Below are 21,689 nucleotides of genomic sequence, written 5' to 3' on the forward strand. Positions count from 1 at the left end.
CTTTTAACAACCATCATGATTAAAGGGGACATAGATTTGATGCCAACATGATTTTGGACGGATTGATACTTTGGGGTGTAACTAAGTAACTTAGGCATCCACCTATGACTGGTGGAGCAGTATTCTGTGCTACTGCAACACCAGGTATCAGAGGAGGGTCACTAACCTGATTGGGGAGAACTGGTCTTTCATAATGTATTATTACTTCAAACGCAGAAAAAAAACCCCAAACATGTTTCTGAAAAATTTCTGTATTCCATCATCATGGATTTTAAAATAACAAGGATATTGTGCATATTTTTTAACATTAAATATTGGTATTTGGCATGCAGGATACAAAGGCACTCAAATTGTACAGATGGGCTACTAGAGTTAACATAAAAACATGAGTACAAAACATGAGTACAAGAAAGACAACACGGTAAGCTCCCCAGTTATTCTTGGCAACCCGCACCGACTCCGTGGCGCATATTTTCAGACACAGTAACCGTCTCTGCTGCAGGTGAGAGGAATGGAAGGAAGAAGGTCAGGAAAGAAGCACAATTTACTGTAATATCTTCAAACACAGCTAACAACAAAAAAATTGCACCAATAGATCAGCGGTTAGATGTCCAGCCTGGCCTCTTGCTTCGGTCTACCGAGCTGCCTGGTCGGCCCGATGCGTCTTCCAGCATGTGTGCGCTGATGCTGCCGCAGACCCTGGCGGTAAATGAAGCTCTTCCCACATTCCCCACACTCGTAGGGTCTCTCTCCGGTGTGAAGCCTGTGGTGCACCTTCAGTTCCTCAGCTCTGGAGTAGCCTTTCCCACAAACACTACAAATGAAAGGCCTGTCTTTGATGTGGGTCTGGTAATGTGCTGTTAGGTACGAGTTTATCCGAAACGTCTTCCCACAGATGGCGCATGCGAACGGCCTCTCCCCAGAGTGCTGCATCTCGTGCAGCTTGAGAGAGGAAGCCGTGTGGAAACCTCTGCCGCACTGGGAGCAGAGGAATGGTTTCTCCCCGGTATGGATGCGCTGGTGAACTTGTATGTAGCTTTCATTGATGAACTTCTTCCCACAGTCGGGGCAGGAGTAGGGCTTCGCTTTGATGTGGCTTTTCATATGTTCTTCCAGCTTTTCTTTTTCATTGAACTGAATGCCACAGCGGCGGCAGAAGAACAGCTGTGATGCGCTGTGCTCGGCTGTGTCTGATTCACCAGCTGTCTGCGTGTGTGTAGTAACGTGGTGTGCTTGTAAAGCTGACTGACTCTCACATTCTTTTCCACATTCAAGGCAACGGAGGGACGATCTGATCCTGGACTCCCCCGGCAGAGACTTCAAGTATTCAGACAGTTCTGTCGCAATGGGATTCACCTCATCGTCAAAATCCACAGCACCTTTACGACCTTCGCAGAGACAAAGGAAAGACGGATCATATTTTACTCTTACAGCAATCTCTACACGGTTTAGAAGTTCAGAAGAAGAGGGTGCAACAAGAGGACAACGTTAAAAGAACGAAAGGTGAAAAACAAAAACAATGTAGAAAACTATGTAGAAAAATTAAATATTTTTTTAGTTTCATGTATTAGTTTGCAGAAGGTTACTGCCTCCTCCTGAACCTGAACTGTCAGTCAAAATGAATAAGATTCCACAGCCAGTGGTGTTACTGTTACCTAGCCTTCGTGAGAGACTTTAAAAATGTTTAGCTCTACCCAATCATACACTAACCTTACTAAATGTGTCTTTCAGTTGTGTGTTTTCCTTGCCCGCCAAAGTGGCGGATGGCCTGATGATTTACCGACACTTGGTGGGTGATGGATGAGAATTCCAGAACTGGTATAGAAATATACACAGACAACAACAGAACAGTGTAATTATAAATGATTTAGTGTAATCCAGTCTCACCTAAGTGGACTTTGTAGTGCGTTTTGAGATTTCCTTTTTGGTTGAAACCCCGACCACAGATGGAGCAGCAGTAAGGTTTCTCTCCTGTGTGAATCAGCTCGTGCCGCTCCAGCTTGTAGGCATGAGGGAATTCTTTGCCACACACTGAGCAGTGGTACTCTATCTTCTCTTTGGGCTTTTTCAGGAGCTCGGGAGGTATTTCGATCGGAATACGAACCATCTTTCTGCCAGGGCGTTTCTTCCCTGTGTGGAGGGGAAAGAAGATGAAATGACAAGGTTAGGCTGTTCATTTAATGCTTACAAAGTGTTCTTGTAGAATCTTAATCCACACAAATACCAACCAGATTCTGTGTTGATGGGCTTAATTTGTTTGTTGCAATAACTCTTGTCAACTTGCTCAATCCTTAATTAAAAGCAGATAAGAAGTATTGTTTGTGTTTTGATGAGCTTAACTGCCATGTTGAGCAAGAATCTGTTTGTCTGTTCACAGTCAGTCATACTAGTTCTACACATACCAGCCTTTGTGACGTACAGCAAATTAGAATAATAGCAGCAGCAGCAGTTTACACCTGCAGGTGTTGATGTCGCTACCTGCAGGCAAAAGCAGTAATAGCTGCTGCTCTTCCACACAGCACCACCTATAGGCAGAGTGTGTTACAGCTGCTGTTTATTCTCTTTCATAGCAGTTGTCTTTGTGTGTACATGCAAGCTTTGAGGTTTGACATTAAAAAAGAAGGGTACATTTTTGAAATGTATTAAATGCGATAGATAGCATATAATTCTTCTTTTTGGAAACATCTAAAAGCTCTTTCAAGCTCTTTTCTGTCCCGTAGATGGTACACATCGGCATGACTACATCTTAAATGCTGCTGATGATATTTTTGCTGATAGGTGAAATAACTTTTTCTTCCCAAGGAAGAAAAGTTTGTGATGGTAATAAGCAAATGAAGCCTTTTGCAGTGTTTTGAGATTAGAATACAATGAGAACACAACATCTTGTTTTGATAAACAAATAAGTTTCAATTTATTTACATATATTTCATACATTGAATTACATAATACTGGGTAGCTTATGGATTTCCTGCTGGGGACCAATAAAGCCATCTGTGCAGAGTGGCAGAAATGCGAAGTAGCATAAAATAGAAATACTCAAGTAAAGCACAAGTACCTCAGATTTGTACTGAAGTACAGTAGGTGCATAAATGTACTTTGTTAGTACTTGTTTGTAGCACCATGAGGATAGCTAATGCAAGCTAGTTTAACTAGTATTACATGTCAGGAAGGTGGCTTTACACAGCCGCTGTTCTGTGAGGGAGTGGTGGCACTTTATTTAGTCAAGCTGCAGGTAGCCAAACACAGGGCAACCCCGTGCATGTCATGGTCAATCATTACTGTGTAATTCACTTCAGACGGAGCAAATAAAAACTCTTCAGATCAACATGATACACACCAATGGCCTGGTTGACACTAAAAATGGTGAAAGGGGAGGAGTTTGCAGGTATCCACCATTCTAAACGACTGGTTAACTTGGTGTTGTGAAACTGAAGTAACTCTGGGATACTTTTAGTTGCTCTTACCAGCAGAAACACTTGTGTTTTCTCCTTCTCCTTCAGCAGATGGTTTGGTATCTTTTCTTCTTCGGTTAGATCGCTTTGCTGGTAAAAGAAAAAAAAAAAAGTAGTTTTACTGACTGTGCCAACAAAGAAAACTGAAACCCTAAAAATATCCACATCTGTATGTATGTATTTTTCTTTTCTTGTTCAAATAATGTGAAATAAATCAGAATCAATGAGCAGAATCAGACTAAATTTAAACAATTCCCAAACCTTCTTTGTGAACCTGATTTTTTTCTCCTCTTACCAGCAGCACGGCGGGCAGGTTTTGAGTTTACTTCCTCTGCTTCCACTATGGTAGGGAAATTTCTCTTTCTTCGGGTACGTCTGGATACTATATAAGAGAAAACATTTGAGTTATAATAAGAAAACAATAACAAGCAAACTCAGCATTTCAGATGCTTAAACAAGAGGAACACTCACTTCCTGGCTCTGCTTCCAAGTCTTCACTAGACCTCACTGGAGTTTCTGAAATCTTTCTTCTGCCCCTTCTTTTTGCTTTGTGACAGAGAAAACAGCAGAACATATTACCATATGGTTATATGATGCTAAATACTGAGGTATCAGGTTTAAATAAAACATGTCACACAACTCTTATTATGACATATTATAACTGAATCCTCCACATCTACAGAAACAAACACTGTGAATGTGCATCATGATGAAAATGTTCTCCATCACTTCACTCACCAGAATTTGCAGGAACTTCTTTCTCTGCGTCCGACACCACTGTTATTGGAATCTTCTTCTTTCTTCTCGGCCTCTTTCCTGGTAACAATGTGAGCAAAAAGCCAACCTCAGAGCCGAGTCAACACTATTATCGACAACCTGTACAGCTTTCATGTTTCCTTTGGCTTGTGTTTACCACGATATAAGGGCGGGACAGCTGCCATCTTTACTACTCTGTCTTTCTCCTCCGCCTCTTCCCTTTCTTCATCTTCCCCCACAGACACAACTTCCATGATGAGTGTTGGACTACTGCTGTCTCTCTGGTTTTGGCTTTGCAGCTGAGACTCAGACAGGACGACACCCTGTGATCATTCAAATCATTAAAACCATCAGAGACATACCCCCCAAAGCCTCGCTGGGTAACAAGACTTAAACCAACTAACAGAGCAGAGATAAATGCACTTATATAGCCATAGCTATATGATGTAATCCAAACTGTTGAACTGTTCTGTGGCAGTAAAGTCTTTTACTTTTCTGTGTGGAGTAGGAGGCAGCAAAGGATAGTGTGGTGCTGCACTTCCAACTGCAGGAAGCTAGTAACTGATAATTAGAAATGCTGCCTATTTGCTGTATCTTCCCTGCACTGAGGCTGAAACTCCCTCCTCAAAAGTTTTGGTTCACTATGGTATTTTGATGTTGGACTTTCAGTATGTCAAGACTTAGACAGCTGTTAGGTGTAAAGATGTCAACCCAGCTTCATCTCTAAACAAAGCGCCAATTTTAGCTGGCACTGGCTTCAGCCACATCAGACGAAAAGAAGATTTTGGGGGGCTTTAGAGACCCTCTGACAATTCATTTGACAGATGGATCATAATTCTAGTGTACAATTAAGAAAAAAAAAAACCAGGACAACTAGTTATTTTATGTGACATTTTCATGTAGTCGTTTCCACATTTCCACTTTGTCAAACTGGAAAAGCTGCTTTGCAAAATTCCTGTTGTTTTGTGGGGAACACACTGACTAAACTAAATATGTGGTGCTGTTAAACTGTACTATATGCAACATAATTATATTCTGTTTATGCGATCGGAAGTTTCAAGCGGACAACCTTTGTCTGTGCCTTTGTTTAGCAAAAATCCTAAATTATGTTTTAAAACAAATTACCTTGCTAGGCTGAGGACTTTCTGTGCAATCAGAGCCTCGGTCAGGACTCTCTCCTGCAAACAGAAGACAGGTGGCTCAGGCTCACAGACACCTGACATGACAACAGTGCTTTGTAGTTTAGGCATTCAGGCCTAACATTCAGGCTGCGTTGTAGAATTAAAAATAAACTCTAAGCGGCGAAAGGGAGACAGAAACGAGAGACAGTAAACAAATGTGTACTGCTTACATCAGTCCTGGCTTTGCTGTAAACATGCAGCTATGGATCACTTACTGTCATCCCATTCAACCACTTCTCCATCAGAGTTGATTAAACCACCGATTTCTTCATCTTGTTCCTCCTGTTGTTCCTCTTCCTCCCCCGCCTGCAGTCTAACAGTCAAATGGAGCGTTTGGTCCTCTAGGTTTGCAGATGCCATCTTTAGTCCATGTGACATCAGGGGCTTACATTCAGGAGAAACCTAAAAACAGATTACGGCGTGAAAAAAGGCATTTGTTTTCTTTATCTTTCGAGGGACTTTACTCACAAAGTGGATCTGATGAGAAGTAGACACCAGATTTGGACTTTACTCTCATTTTGCTGGAATGCATTGTGACAAAAAAACACCCATGTAATCCCATTTTGTTGGATATTTAAACTAAAGTCACTGGGCCGCATGCAAGAACATTATTTATCATATTCTCATCCTAAACCTCTCCTTTTTTTTTTTTTAAACCGAGGCTCATTCCAGCACCGATCCACCAAACACTTGTCAATCTCGTTGTAAATCGCTCTTTTTCATCGTGATAAATGTCAACTGTTCATGAGGAGGCGCACGTTTGTGAGATGTGATCATTATCATAATCTACGCCCATAACACTACGCCATGTGAGGCACCTGTTCCGCTCCATTTGTGACACGTTTCTGACGGAGCTGTCAAAATCACCATAAACAAAACCATAACACATTCAGTCAGTCAGTCAGTCAGTCGTGGTATTAGAGGATCACTTTGTTGTTTAGAATATTTTTTTAAAACAATCAGAAAACGCCAACAACATGTCATCAGTGCAGCGCCGTACTGTGGCGGATATGAGGAGGGTGCTAAAAAGTGTTACCGGGCACAGTAAAATGCACAAAGAAGAAAAACAGAAAACGTCCGACACACTGATCGTCCTTGTGCTTTGTCTGTGTGCCATATTAGGACATCTATGTCTATCAGACGTCACCAGGTCAAAAAAAACAAAAAAAAAAGTTGGAAACTTATTTGCTCACAGCTTTACATACATTTATGTGATTATTAGAAACTTTGGCCAGTTTAATATGAACAACATTGTAAGATTATGTATGGAAAAGCACAATAGACGCCCTTTAAGTGGCAGTAAAGGGGACGTGACAGTGGGAGAATATTTCAGCCTACAGTAGATGATGTTACACTGTCGCTGCACCAGAGGAGGGTACAAGACAAAGACCTGCATAAAGAGCCCGAGGCAGCTGACAGAATTTTCCCAGCAACTACTTTCTGAACGTGACTGGTACGACAGGACGGGAACGCGCGAGATTTTCATGGAAATTGGTTGAAGCCATAAATTCTCATTGAGCCAAATCATTAAACGTTGAACATTGGCACTAAAGAATCTGTTCAAACAAATGGTTCTTGTATGAGGCCCACAGCGACATTATTTGAATCCATTCATAATCAATAAATAAATAAAATCATCGAAAACACTTGAGTATTTAAATACCAGTCCTTGAGCTGATAGTGACCATATGAAACCACTGCTAGATGACAAAACAAGCAATTAAAAGAAAGATTTTTCTTTGCTTATTATTGACGATTCCATCATGTTATATAATGAATTTCTACAAAAGTCTTTTTACGTACTGTTTGGCAAGGTGCTGATCTTTTGGTCTCACGCAGTTCTGCTTCTGCTGGCAAAGATGTGCTTTGTTTTACGTCAAGGCTCTGGTCTTGAGCGTAACACTCATCCCCTGCATGTGTTCTCTGATGGGATTTCATGTTCCTTTTGTGACCGGGGGTCGTCTCACAAACTGCGTTATTGCACTGATGCACAGTCACATTTTCCGGTGCTCTTCCACGTATACAGGAAATCTTAGGTTTCTCATCAGAATCCGCGAGCGCAGGCTTCTGCCGCCCCTCTCTGGCAGAGGAGCTCTGCTCATAGAGAGCGGGGCCATCAGACTCCTCGCAGCACTTCTCCACCGAATACACTGTCTGGTGTCTTTTTACTCCACATGATATGGAGCTCTCCTTCCCGCATGTTCTGAGGTGGGGATGATAAGTGCATGTATCCTCTTTTTCTCCCTCAGTGCTGAAGCTCTCATCTGTGTCTAACATAACAAGGCAAAATAAAGACGTGCAAAATCACGATCGAGCAACTGTGTGTAAGCCATTCATTAAAGTGATGCTGATATTTAAGAGTTCGCACTCACGATTTTCACTCACAGTCCAGCCGTCCTCTTCCTCTTTGATGATAACTTGAATCTCTGGTGTCTCACAGTTGTACTCAGGGCTCGCTGGTGCTTTTTTTGAATCATGTGGCGAACTTTGGTCATCATAGTTTTCATTTAGACTCAGTGACAACGGATCTTGGAGTTCAGGATCCTATTAAGAAATAAAGACAAAGACGACAAACCTCAGAAACCAAATTTAGAGCGGCCACCATTAATGGAAACATGTTTTATCTGGCTGAAATAATTCTAAAAACATGCTTTCTACATTCTGTACATACAAAAAAAATAAACCCAGTGGTTCCTTATAGCTGAATACATTGACATCTTCAGGCTGGACGGGTAATGCCACATTCATGACAGCAGAGCAATAATCAGCAGATAATAATACCACTGTTACAGCCTGGGTGCGTTCATATGCTGTTCCCAAATTGTGACCTCCAGTGAACTCCTGCACGCCATCAGCAATGTGTTGCATTAAATTCAAAATACAAAGCAAAAACAGCTGTGCAGCAACAGGATGTGATAGACAATCTAACAAACAGTGGACGTTTGCTTCGATATTTTCTATTTCCAGGCCTCTAGGATGTGAACAGGCCTTGCTTGTCTCATTTTATTGATATATTTTATGAGGTGTTGTGTAATTGTCTGAGCTGTGTGTGATTTGACTGTTTTTGTATGGTGGCCTGCCAAAGCTCTTGTTAGTTTTTTCCATAAACTTAATGCAATGTGTACAGCGTGCAGGAGTCCACTAGTTTGTTTTACACCATTTCAATGTTAAAACACACATTTTTTGTTGTTGTATCACATATTTCAAACTGTTTGAAGCAGATATAAACAAACTGTATTGGCTTTAAATATTACATTTGTTAAGATCTGATCTCATTCATATTGATCAACAGATCAGACGACGATGGTTTGCAGCTATTTTGGCAACAATTTCTTGACAAGGTGAGAGTTGTTGTTGCCATCAGAAAGTCCCTCTCCTCTCTTGCTTCTAACTTTTAGTTTCCTACTTTGTAATTAAATCTAGGTCTCCCATGTAAACAGTATTTCCAACATGGCTGCTCATGTTTGCTCAGTTTGTCTGGTAAAACATGGCAGCCAAAACAAATAAAACAAACAAAACAGTATTTTACCCCATTTATTCTCCTCATTAGCAGCCACTGATATCTGTTCATTTATTCGCAGTCATTTGCAACTTGCTTGAGATAGAAAATTCATCACATTGAATATCAATGCAATATGAACGTGTGATAATGACGCTGTAAGAGCAGGACGATCTGAAAAGTCTGCGCTTCAGTGCAACACAGCAGACAAATGTGACTTGATAAAAAAATAGGAGCTGACATGACTCGACCTTGACGGATTACTTAATGAATGCAAATTTCAAAATCGCTCCGAGTTGTTTTTCGGTTCATCTGCTGAAGGTTGATCCAGAAAAATCAAAGCACTGTGTAAAGAAATAAGGGTATTAGGGGTTATTTATACACTTTGAGGCACATCCAGTTTATTAAGTTAACCTACTTAAAATTGATTCAACATTTTTGCCACTGCTGTAGTGAGAGGTGTCATTACAAAAACAAATGTGCTCACTTGTTCATTGTGATATTGATGTATATATAATTTCCATGTGATTAATTTCTCATTATTACAAGATCTCAGTTTTTACCAAAAAAAACCCTGCCTTTCTTGTAATAACAATATATCTCTAATTTCATTCTTACTCATTATTGGTCCGTTGGTATATTGTTGCAACAAGAAACTTAAGTGTTTTTCGCTATTTTCTAACATTTTACCGACAATATGCAACAATGATTCATTCAAGTGAGAAATAAATGGCAGAAAAATCAATAATGATCCATTAGATACAGCCCTTTTGAGGGAAACTTTCACATAACCAGCAATCAGAAAGTTTGACTTCCTTGAAAATCATCAGTCATCAGTTTTTGTTCTTAAAAACAATTTATAATACTGTTTTATATCTCAGTATTTATGGTTGTAGTCACCTCATATTGCAACGTACCTGTGTAGCACATCTACCTGAGTGATGTATAAAGATATACAGTGTATTCCATATATAGTTGAATCTATTTCAATGTATGCAAACTCAATTTTGGTGCACATTACACAATATTACCTGCTTGCACCAACTCACAGAACATTACTGTGGAACTATCTTTATAAAGTGCATATCCAATACAAGTTTTTCTATTTAATGTGTATAATCTAAGTCTTAGAGTGCTGTTTTCTTACCAACCTCATGGGTGTCCTCTATCAATCAGTCTATCTAAAGTCAATATTTGCTATGCTTACATTTAGAAAATGTGTGATAAAGCCAAAACACGACAGTTTTCTGCAGTCCTTTAATGGATAGCACACGTAGCAGAGATTTGGCAGTGCATGAAAGCAACAATGTCACATTAAGCTGCTGGTTAAAATAAACTTATCTGTTTTGATTCGCTAGCTTGGCATTATGCTTGGCACCTTGAGCGATGTGTCTGACATTTTCCTCACTAAATCATGAAGACAAAAGAGGCCCCAGTGCCTCCCCTTGAGCCAGGAGCAGTGAATCATAATTCATTGCCCCGGATAACTTCTATATGTTACTGAATGCATTAATAACAAACGTCGCTAGCTAACTAGCGAGCTATGAGGCTCTCCTGATAAAATTAGTTAGAGCTGTTGATAAATGTTGGAGCGAAATGGGGTTAATAATTAAACCAATGTCGACACATCTGACAAGGTACTTCTTATTTATGTGCACACCAGGTTAACGAACTGTGTCTGCCCAGCTCGTTAACTACAACAGTTAAGCTAAATCGCAGCAAACGACAGCCTGATGTACAATAAAAGCCCGAGCAGCAGCCGAGTTGTTACCTCAAACATAGTGCGATGTGGTCTCCGGGTTTGAGGGATGTCATAAGAAACGCAGGGTGAGCAGTAAATGAAGCTAAGTTACAGCGTTATGCTGCTGAGGGCTGCTGTCATGGACTAACCCCACTGTCTCTGCTAGCTTAACTATGTTGCGCCACCACTTCTTCTTCGTGTGTTTTTTTTCTTTTCAGCAGTTAATAACAGTGGTGTCAGGTCACAGGCTGGAGGCCGCATACCGCCACCTAGTGGACAGTAGAGATCATTACACTACAGATAGATAGATAGATAGATAGATAGATAGATAGATAGATAGATAGATAGATAGATAGATAGATAGATAGATAGATAGACTTAGACTTAGACTTAGACTTAGACTTTTCTTTATTTGATCTCCCATAGGGGGAAATTCTCATGTTACAGCAGCAACAATAGTACAGGGAGAGTGAAAAGAAGCAATAGTAAAAGAAAAAATAGCAATAGCAAAATAAATATAAATATAAATATATGGCTGTGATGAAATAAAAAAAATAGATCGATAGATAGATAGATAGATAGATAGATAGATAGATAGATAGATAGATAGATAGATAGATTATAATTACCACAGAAGTACCACAGAGTAGAAATACTAGTTCTGAATTCAAAACATGACTTAATTAATAATATGTAACTATTATCAGCAAAATCAAGCTAAAGTATCCCATAAAAAGTGGTCATTATGCTGAGTGGCTCTTTTCAGTGTTATATTATTGTTATACCATCCTGTCTTTACTACTAACAAATACATGTATGGGCATTTTATTCCTGTAGTTCACTGATTTTTGATTATTTTCACCTGGAACTCCTACTGAGATAAAAAGATGCTTTGCAGTTTCAGCCCTTTAGAGGGAGATGCATACAGAAGCCAATGGTGGCCTTAAATATTTGAATGTAATGTATATTAATTTTGAAATTTAAACACTACTGAATCCTCCGTGTTGAAATTTAAACACCACTTATACTTTGACAGCCATCAATCTGAGTTCATGTGGACTGATTTTTCCTCTTTGAAAGTTTCAATCGTTTCAAAACCATTATTTAAGGTATTCTGTAGGGTCAGACAGAAAACAAGTACCAAGTATCAAGTACCAGTATTCAAAATTGACCTCCAAATTGTTGAAATAAAAAAGTTACATAAATACAGCTGCACAATTTGGCAAAATTTAAGATGTAAAACAAAATCTGAACATCAGGACATGCAGCTGAGCCTGGAAATGTTAAAGGTGGGAACTCAGACCACATGAATTCAGATGGATAATATTCAAAGTGAAATGTTTCTGCACTGTAAGTAAGTAAGTCTTAAGTTTGCTTAAACAATATTTGCATGTTTTTCTACTTCATTAAACAGGAGTTTAAGGGAGTGTGGCAGCTCTGGACCAAAGCCTTCCTTTACATCAAAGTTAATGTATTCATGTGATGACTGAGTGTGTTTTCCTACAGGACGTGTGCTCTGGGGTGATCCAGGCTATTATACCATAACTCACTCTATAACTGCACAGTGGTCTCCTCTGTTAATAGTTTACTGTGTCACTGTCAGACTGCAGGATCTGAGCTTCAGGGATCTGATCTGAACTTTGACCGGAAGCAGCTTTTAAAGGCCACATGGCTGAAATCAGCTGAGCCTCGAGCTTCACAGAGGAGGACCAGACCTTCCCCCTCCTCCTCCTCCTCCTCATCATCATCCTCATCTGCAGCCACATGCACACATAAGTCAGGATAGGTGTGCGTGTGCGTGTGACCAATGACGAGTGTTATCAGGTACCCGCGTGACACGCTGACGTGCCCGTGTGTGTGAGCGCGCGTGGGAGGGGGGTTCCACAGAAAGGAGACCATGGCGGTAGCAGCTCCGACACTTACCTGCCCCGTGGACGGTTTAATTCAGGGCTAAGTTCCGATTAGCAGGCGTAAGTTACTCACCCAGGTAGTGATGTTGTCCCCCAGCTGGTCGCCTGCCACGGGCCGCTCCTGAGGAGAGGTAAAACTACGAGTTTATTGGATGACGTTGACTAGTTAGCAGTTACTAACTTAGCAAAGTTAGCTGTCATTAGCTGGCTAACTAGCATAACAATCTTAAAGCTAACGGTGCTAAGCTACATTTTGGCATCTGTGTCATCAATAAACTGTTCAATAAACTGCGTGTTGTTGTTGCTTACTTGGCTAATCTAGTAGCTATCGACTAGCTAGCCACATTTAAAGACTAGAGCTAACGTCCGGATCAGGATGTGAGTTAACGTTACCTGCTAGCAAAGTAGCTAATTAGCTTTATTTAAAATATGAGTGTCTAAATGTAAGTCGTCGCCTTGTTTTGGTTTCATGGTTTGGTCGCTGATTGTTAAGTGTCTGTGCAGTGGCTACTTATTTGATCTAATGCCATCATGGCACCGCTTCCGTGGATGCAAAACGCATTAATGTAATTTAAAATGAATATCAATAGGTGCTAAATTATTCTTACACCCACTGCAGAGTCGTATAATCCTGCTTACTCATACTTGAATTTACTTATGTGCTTCCTACGCCAGTCAGTGTGCCACCGTGTTAAAGGACTATACCTGTGTTTATGCATGTTTTGGCTGGTGTGTACTTTACATTTATGTTCAGCTCTTAGTTTGTCTGTTCTTCTCACCGCTCCAGGAAGTCACAAGTTTCCGTTAATGTCATTGTTGCATAAAGATTACATGGCACGCTCTAGAAATGTGCTTGAGTTGTTAAATCCATAACAGGAAACATCATATCTGCATTCATTTTTGTTAAGGTTACATTATCTTTGTAGAGCAAAGCAGTGCAGCAGGCCTTTAAAATCAGCCTTTAATTAAACTGCATTCAATGCTGAAATGATTAGTCGATTAATTAGTCAGTAGATGGACAGAAGGTTAATCACCAACTGTGTTGATAATCATTTCATTTCATAAATGGCAGCCACTTTCTGGTTCTAGTCGCCTCTGTTTTGCATGATTGTAAACTAGTTTTGGACATTTGAAGACGTCACCTTAAGGCTCTAAGACACTGATGGATATTTTAGACGTTTTATAGATTATTTTGCATTTTTTGATTGCATTTAGTCAGTTAATTGAAAACATACATGTTAGTTTAATAGGTAGAAAACACAATTGTTAATTACATTCCTAAACTGCATTACCTAGCAGATTTAGACCATAATGAAAACTCAGTGTTCATTGTGATGGATTAACGTATTATCATATTGCATAGAAATGAATAAAACCCAATGCATTCCTCCAAAAATACATAAAAAATAATTAAATAGAAAAGCATAGTTTATAAAATGTAGTTGTGGTGTAAATATACAATATGTGAATTATACTAAATAGGACAAAAATAGTGGTATGGTTCTTTAAATTGCAAGTCAGTAAACTTGTGTCTTGGTCCCCACTTAGTTCTTCTTTTCAAATCTTGTTTCTCCTCCTCTTCAGATTTGCATATGTTGCACCAGATGGAGTGGGATTCATCAGATGAAGGTCTGGGAGGATCAATGGAAGACCCTCCTCACTTATCTGAATATCCTCAGTCGAAGTCCACCACCACCACCAACATATTGGAGCACGAATTCTCGTGTCACTGTTGCTATGACATCTTTGTGAACCCCACCACCTTGACCTGCGGCCATAACTTTTGTCGTCACTGTCTGGCTCTGTGGTGGGAATCCTCTCACAAGAATGAGTGCCCAGAGTGCCGGGAGAAGTGGGAAGGTTTTCCTAAAATCAACATCCTGCTGAGGTATGCTTTTCACAGCCAGATCATATCAGGGAATGTATGTTTGATTTTCTGACCACAGAATTCACCTTTCTCTGACATACAGTAGAGAACAGAGACCTACTGACGACCTCCAAATAGGTTTCTGTGAGTGAGACAGCAGGTTCAAACACACCTCCATGATGCTGGGACTGGGTATCATTTGAAACTCTGCAATACTAATAGATTTTTTAATAATAATAATTTAATTTTATAATAACTTTAATTTTAACTTTCATACATTAAATGCAGCACAACATGCTTTACAACAAAGTTAAAAACATGCGCTAAGTGTGAACCAAATAAACATAAAAATAAAATAACATAATTTGAAAAATGAAATTCAGATGTTAGAGGAACCTGTGCAGGGCACACTAACGTGCTGTCTCTCCATTTGGCTCTGGTTTGTAGCTGAGCTGCTGAGTGTTGAGTTTTTTTTTTCACCAGGAGGCCAGTAAAATGTGCACTAATGTAATCAAGTCAGCTTGAAGTGAAGGTATGAATTATGTTGCACCTTTTTCATTTATAAATGGTTGCACTTTAGCTATGTTTCTCAGGTGAAAAAAATGATACCTGGGTGCTCGTACCAATTCAAAAACAGTGCCTTACTTTGGGGAATATAAACCTGCTTTTCTGTAAAACTCTTTTTAATGTAATAAAAGAAATCCTAAATGTTGCCTAAACACAAGCAACCATAACAGAGCTCTGCCTAAATAAACACACAGTTTTATAATTCGCAAAACATGATTCTTGTATAATCCAGATTTATGACTAGTATTGCAGTCTTTGACTCCTCCATATCCAGACAAGCTCTCATTACTATGCTGACTGAGTTGCCCCAGCAGTTGAGGATTAATGGTTTGATTCCTGGCTGGTAGGACGCTGCTCGATTTACTTCTCTGCTGGTGTTAACTTCTCAGTCTAATGAATGATGAGCGTGACAGTACAGGGTACGCTGCACATTACCAGTGCCAGGCTTTCTCTTTCAGCATTTGGACTGTGATTATATTGTTTTTGCTTTATATACTTGTCTTTTTGTCTAGTATTCCAAAACAATAGTTTTGTGAACAAATGGCACATATTAACAAATGTCTTTTGTTCATTAGACAAGAGTTTAGTGAGTATAAGGAAGAAAAGAAACCTATGGATGTGTATACTCAGAATTATGGAGTTGAAACGCCACCCACCCTACTTCAATCAGTGAAACAGGAACATTTGTGTGAATGTCTTCATGTTGATTTCCTTGTGAGAGGAAGCAAGCTGATGATCAGACACTTGTACAGTATCACCAGAGAAATCATAATCTGTCCTAGTTGACAAGAAATAGATCTGAATAAGGCTAAAAAGGTGTATAGCAGTGTGATATACAAGGAGTTAGGATTAGCTTTGTACACTTTTACCCCATACAGCCAGTGCACGCAGTGTTTTAGACTGGGAGGGGAAAGACTTTATTAGGGTGTTTTCAGTAAGTTGCACCAAGGGGGGGGACATTTTCCAGATGGTTACAAGTTTCATGAAGCCGTTTTAAATCATAGATTGTATATAAAGATGGAGGACGTGTCTCCACGTCCTCTCACCGTACAAAAATTAAGCCAAAACATCTCAGATATGGTTGCCATCATATTGCACTGGTGATGTAATTTGGAGCCAGTGTCTGTCTGTGATGGTGATCAGCGTGATAGAAACCACCTAAAATAACAGAAAAACAAATTGGGGAAAAAATGTATTTGATGTGCACTTTGATTTTTTTTTTTTAGTTTGACCCTTGACCTGTACTGCAGCCAGCCACCAGGGATCAGTCCAGATGTTTTGGCTTCACTTTGGGGAACCGTCATGTCGTCTATCTTCATATACAGTCTATGTTTCAAACACAGCACAAAGCAGAAGGTTGACTGACACAATCTGATCAGCTTCGACATTACAGTGAGACCTGACATTGTGTCTGTGGTGACCAGAATAATAGAATAGAGGAGACAAGACAAAGGGCCAGAAAGAAGCTTCATCAGAATTACCAGTTTCCTCAACATGACCACTTTCTCTCCTCAGACACAAGCTAGCACTAATCACCTTGAGCTATGTTGGTGGACGCTAAAGTAAAACTCAAGGAACATAGCAATACTTTCCCTCCTTTGTTTCTCTTGGTTTTATTTTTTATCTACTTTTTGCACTTGTTAACCAAATGCGCCTCTTTCTAGGGATGCAACTGACAAGCTGTTCAGTGAGGTTGTTGAGAGGAGGAGAGACGAGATCCAGGCTAACCCCAAAGTCTCCCGCAGCTTGCTGGCCTTCCAGAGGTAGGACAGCAGTACAGTCCTCATGAGCTTGCCCTCTGTGTCTGATCTGTTCACTAGTCTTTGGTACTTTTTTGTGGTCTTAACCAACAGAGCTGGCATCCCTTAAATGTCTACATGTTTTTAGGTATGGTGACAACTTGGGTAGATCCAGGACAAACCAGCACAAAGGAGCAGGCTTCTTCTTTTCTGGAGTCCTAACTGCGCTCACGTTTGTGGCTGTAAGTACACAACTTTCTGATTCTCTTTATCCGCATCTAATTAGTACATTCTTACTTTGCAGTGGTACATTACTGTGTCACGTTGTAAAAATTATTGTCTAACTAAAGAGTTTTATTCCCTTGTGACACTTACTGCATTATTTCTTTTTTTTCAAATGTGTCATAAGAGGACATTATTTTAAACCTAAATTATCATTGGATGGTCTGTTAATGTCACACTTGCACTGATTTATTCTGATTATATCATTTGCGTACATCGCTGTATTTTTTGGTTGGATTTTAATTACAGCAGTATGAAATATTTGCTGCAGTAGTGGATGAAGTGGTCGGCTGTTCATGTAGACAGACTGTGTTTATTTTGTCTATGTGGCACTTGGGAGCAACATCACTGTGTGTCCTGCCACGTGGCAGTAAATTTGCGTGCGTGCATGTGCGTGCGTGTGTGTGTCTGTTTGCTAGTAAATAGATTACAGCATGGTTCTATTTTCGTCCCCAGCCTGCGTCTGTGTGCAACGTATCCCTTTGGATGCTTTTGACTTTGTTTCCAGCGGCTCTTTGTGCAGTCATACAGCACTCCCAGCAAACTGAGATGTGTGTAGTTTTGTCATTAAGTAACTGATGGTGGGTGAAAAAAAGGAAAATAAGAGTTAGACCACAACTTTACACTTATTACGCACAGCACTGAGTAATTACTACTGGCTCTTACTTACCGTGGTGGAGTTAAAGTTACTGCTTTGTAACTGCCAAACTATCATGCTGCTAAATGGAGTTTGATTTAACAATTAACTGTGTTTAATTTTTAGGTAGTGGTTTTTGGTATTTTTTTTCCCTTTGTTTTGAAGGGACTGTGGTCTTCTTACGTTGTTTGTTAATATCTGTGTGTTTCCAGGTGATGGTGCTGGTGTATCACTGGAGCAGTGGCGTAGTGGAGCAGCATGACCCGCTGATCAGTAAACCTGTGTCTCATTGGACGCCAGAGGAGGTCGTGTCCTGGCTGGAGCACTTAGGGCCTTGGGCCCAGCTTTACAGAGAAATCTTCCAGCAGGAGAACGTCAACGGCAGGTGGATACGTTAGATAGGATCCTCTATTTTGAAATGCAGACACATTATGCCCTACGAAATAGAACTGAGCTGAGCCAGATTTATTATTTACCACGTCGATGACAGTTTTTCCACCCAGACTCATCTAGCCTTCTGCTTTTGTTTTTTCTAACTGCAAAGCATTTGCAAGTTGCACCATGTCTGTTTCCATGTTGTTAGTGCTTTCCTATGTGATCATGTCACATAATAATAATCATAATCATAATCTAAATCATATCCTGTAGTCAATGTGTGATGTGCCATTATTTTCAGATCTTGTCGTGTGTGCATGTTTGAAATTTGAGAAGAATCTGTTAAGATTTTAAAACTCGATCATAATGCTCATGCAATTTTGGATTTCTTTGCATTAGGCTACTGTTGCTGCTGGGGGACGAAGAGCTGTTAAAACCTCCTTACAGCATCGAAAATCAGGTTCACCGACGGGCTGTCCTGGCTGAACTAGAAAGAGTGAAAGCCCTGGGGGTCAAACCTCCACAGAACCTCTGGGAATATAAGGTAATGAGTTTTGTCTGCTCCAGAGCTGTGATTAAACCTCAAAGAAAACTGTACTGAATTTTGCATCTTTGGTTTGCAAATATCTTCCCATGTTGATAGTACTTTCAGTACTCCTTTGCATCTTTAGATGAGTTAATATGAAGTAAATTTGTTGGAAGTGATGGTTCTTCTGAGCAGTAACGTATATTAAAAGGATGTGACCTTTGCTGTTAGTGTTGTACCACAGACCCCTCATTTATGAAAAAACTCCATAGTGTAACAAGCAAAGTGATTGTATGGCATTAATTGGGTACTGACTACATGCTTGTGTTTCAGCTTGCGTCAGCTGTGTTTTTGTCATATTTCTAATGTGTACAGCCAAATGACTCTGTGTACTTGTATTTGTCTCACTTTCCACCAGGCTGCCAACGCAGGGAAGTCTCTGTTCTTGCTGTATGCACTGAAGCGCTCCCCTCGTCTCACACTCTTCTATCTGTATTTATTTGACTACTCGGAAACCTTCCTGCCCTTCCTGCACACCTGCTGTCCGGCCATCACACACATGGACCAGTCAGTGGAGAGCAGCTTCCTTAACACGCAGGTGAGGCTTTGCAAACTGCCAGCTGATTCAGTATCATTAAATCTGGTATAAGAGTTAAAAATACAGCACATAGACACGATGTTCTGGTTACTGCTAATGGTCAGATTAAGATGGTTCTGTGAGCATGACTACGGCCTCAAAGGGTAAGACTAGGGAGGTTTCACATTTTTGTTATCATCAACAAACAAATCTGATTAAGGGGACCTGCACAATATCTTGTTTAGAAAGATAAAAAACATGTTCATTTTTTAAATATGGATGGTGCAAATAGACTGAGGTGGTTGTTCACACATGAAGCATTTAGATGTTGTTTATGATGTTGTAATTCTTTTTTTCTTGTTTGTGTATATGTGTGAACAGAAGATGTCTTTTAAAGTGACAGTGTCTTGTAATGCTATGTCGAATGGGCCAGAAATGACAAGGAGATAAAAATTCTCCAGCTAACCTTAAAAAACCAAAACTAACAATGCCATAGTCCACTTCTCTATATTTTTTTTTCTAAAATGCCACAGTAATATCTTTAATTTGGTTTAGCTTTCAATAAAAATGTTTTATTATGTAGGCAAGCAGGTGGTGGATTTAAGGTCATCTTTCCCCTTCCTTTTCTTTGACACATGCACACGTAAAATATGGGTAGAATATTTGGGGGGCTCATGTTGTAGCAACAAACAGCTTGCTGTAAATTATCACTCACTGATAACTGATTGTTAATCTGCATGTAAATGTACTGTACCTGTTGAGGATGCAGCCATCGTCTTTTCTTCTCTGTGATGTCCCGGTGTTTGTTAGTTGGAGCCCAGTTGGCGACAGTGGGCAGAGTTTCTCGTGAAGTACCTCCTGCTTCCGTATCAGCTGATAGCAGAGTTTGCTTGGGACTGGCTGGCCGTCCACTACTGGACATCTCGCTTCATCATTGTCAACACCATGCTTCTGTCCGTGCTGGAAGGCTGCGCCCTGTGGAGACTGTGGACGAGAGCCAGGATCAGGTATGCACGATACACAATACTAACGCATTTCAATTTCATAACTCTAGGACACGTCATGTTAAATGAATATAAGCGTTAAAAGTTGTTGAATGAAGCTGCATGTAAAGTGACAGGTTGGCCAGTTCCTGTGGTGGAGAAGGCTCGATAGTCTAACTTAAATCTTTCTACTTTCTTTAGGACTCTGCCGCACAAGATGTGGAACCACTTGTGGAAGATGTTATCTCAGGGGTTTGCCTTCGCCCTCCTTTGGCCTTTTGTCCCCCAGTTTGTGTGCAACTGCCTCTTCTATTGGGCTCTCTACTTCAGCCCCATCATTAATATAGACCTGGTGGTGCAGCAGCTCATGCATCCAGACACACAGGCACCGTAACAAACTGCATGTAGTCAGCGCACAGCTAACGCCGTACAGTTCACAGCAAAAAACAAAAAAACATAAAATAGCCAGAAATCCATTTGCTGAGGAGGAGGAGGAGAAGAAGTGTTTATTTTTAGCAGTAAACCCATGTGAGACTGGCTTATTTGCTGATGGAAAGGATGTTTTCTCTCTTCCGTTCTTGTCTCTCTGCTGGATGGTCGCCATGTGGAACAAGAGAGGCACTGAGCTACCGTAGGTGAGATGAAAAACTGCGGAATATCTGATTTTACCGATTAGGAGAGATTACCGCGGTGGTCTCTGTCTGCGTGCACGGTGCATTCACAAACCACATTGCCTAAATGGTCCAGAGGGCAGTCATGCAAACAGTAAGGCAGTTGGTGGTGCAGAGCGGCCTCACAGGGAGCTTTCTGATAGCTTTGTAGCACTGAGGTGGCTGTGAGCTTTTATTTTTATGGACAGACAGACATGTCTACTGAAGGTGGGAGAAAACAAGTATAAATAAATACATTTTTGTTTGACTTCTTCTATTAAATGTCTTTATGGCATGTAATCCATAGCCAGTTTAGTGAACAGCCACTGCCTTTAGAGTATCAGTTGAAATGGAGCAGGATCATTGGTGTATGTAAATCCTTATTCTGTGCACATTTCAGTGCACTCTGGGTCTTAAGTCCGTTTCTGGCTTTGGCTGCGATGTGGGTGCTACAGAGCCGTCTGAATATTTCTCCCCGACGTTTGTGAAATGTGTCAAATGTTGAAGTCTGTAGTTCTGCAGCCTGATGGGAATGTCAGGCTTTACAGCCGAGTCAAGCGAATACAAAAACACAGTCTTTGTGAACAAATGTTCAACACTGAAACTCATTCCTGGAACTTCAGGCTTTCATTTCACAGCACATTTGGCACGTAGATCTGAAATAAAATGTACCCTCTTAAAAACGTTGAGACGCTTATACAGATCTTTCCTAATTTTTATGATTTTAACAAACTTTTCATAGCAGGTTTTATTTGCTTGACAAATATTGCTTTGCACTTTTTTCTTGTTGAAAAACATTTTGTTTGCAGTATACATCTCCATGTGATCTAGCTAATCAAAGACTTTTTAATTTTTACATAGTTCATTTGCACTTAAAAGTTTCACACTGTGATTTTGTTCTTCAATGTTCTCTAATGACAAAGGAAAAAAATAAAGATTTTTAAATA

General features: G+C 40.2%; 2 protein-coding genes across 2 annotated transcripts; one reads left to right on the top strand and one right to left on the bottom strand.

Annotated features, from left to right (window-relative positions):
* Window positions 1-254: 254 nt before the first annotated feature.
* Window positions 255-10,775, bottom strand: LOC139198738 (zinc finger protein 37-like). The gene is made up of 12 exons (XM_070827666.1): window positions 10,660-10,775; window positions 7,762-7,933; window positions 7,193-7,659; window positions 5,605-5,791; window positions 5,334-5,386; window positions 4,366-4,531; window positions 4,191-4,268; window positions 3,924-3,998; window positions 3,748-3,834; window positions 3,465-3,542; window positions 1,888-2,130; window positions 255-1,388 (listed from the first exon to the last, which is right to left on the bottom strand). The coding sequence occupies exons 1-12, from the start codon at window positions 10,666-10,668 to the stop codon at window positions 604-606; spliced, it is 2,400 nt and encodes a 799-aa protein (XP_070683767.1). The 5' UTR covers window positions 10,669-10,775; the 3' UTR covers window positions 255-603.
* A 1,662-nt stretch (window positions 10,776-12,437) lies between these two features.
* On the top strand, window positions 12,438-21,661 carry LOC139199204 (bifunctional apoptosis regulator-like). Its single transcript, XM_070828236.1, has 9 exons — window positions 12,438-12,670; window positions 14,124-14,427; window positions 16,638-16,736; window positions 16,861-16,954; window positions 17,844-18,016; window positions 18,406-18,550; window positions 18,951-19,130; window positions 19,920-20,116; window positions 20,294-21,661. The coding sequence occupies exons 2-9, from the start codon at window positions 14,132-14,134 to the stop codon at window positions 20,484-20,486; spliced, it is 1,377 nt and encodes a 458-aa protein (XP_070684337.1). The 5' UTR covers window positions 12,438-12,670; window positions 14,124-14,131; the 3' UTR covers window positions 20,487-21,661.
* The last annotated feature ends 28 nt before the right edge of the window (window positions 21,662-21,689 follow it).

This window comes from Pempheris klunzingeri, chromosome 3, assembly GCF_042242105.1.
Source record: "Pempheris klunzingeri isolate RE-2024b chromosome 3, fPemKlu1.hap1, whole genome shotgun sequence".
NCBI classification, from domain to species: Eukaryota; Metazoa; Chordata; class Actinopteri; order Acropomatiformes; family Pempheridae; genus Pempheris; species Pempheris klunzingeri.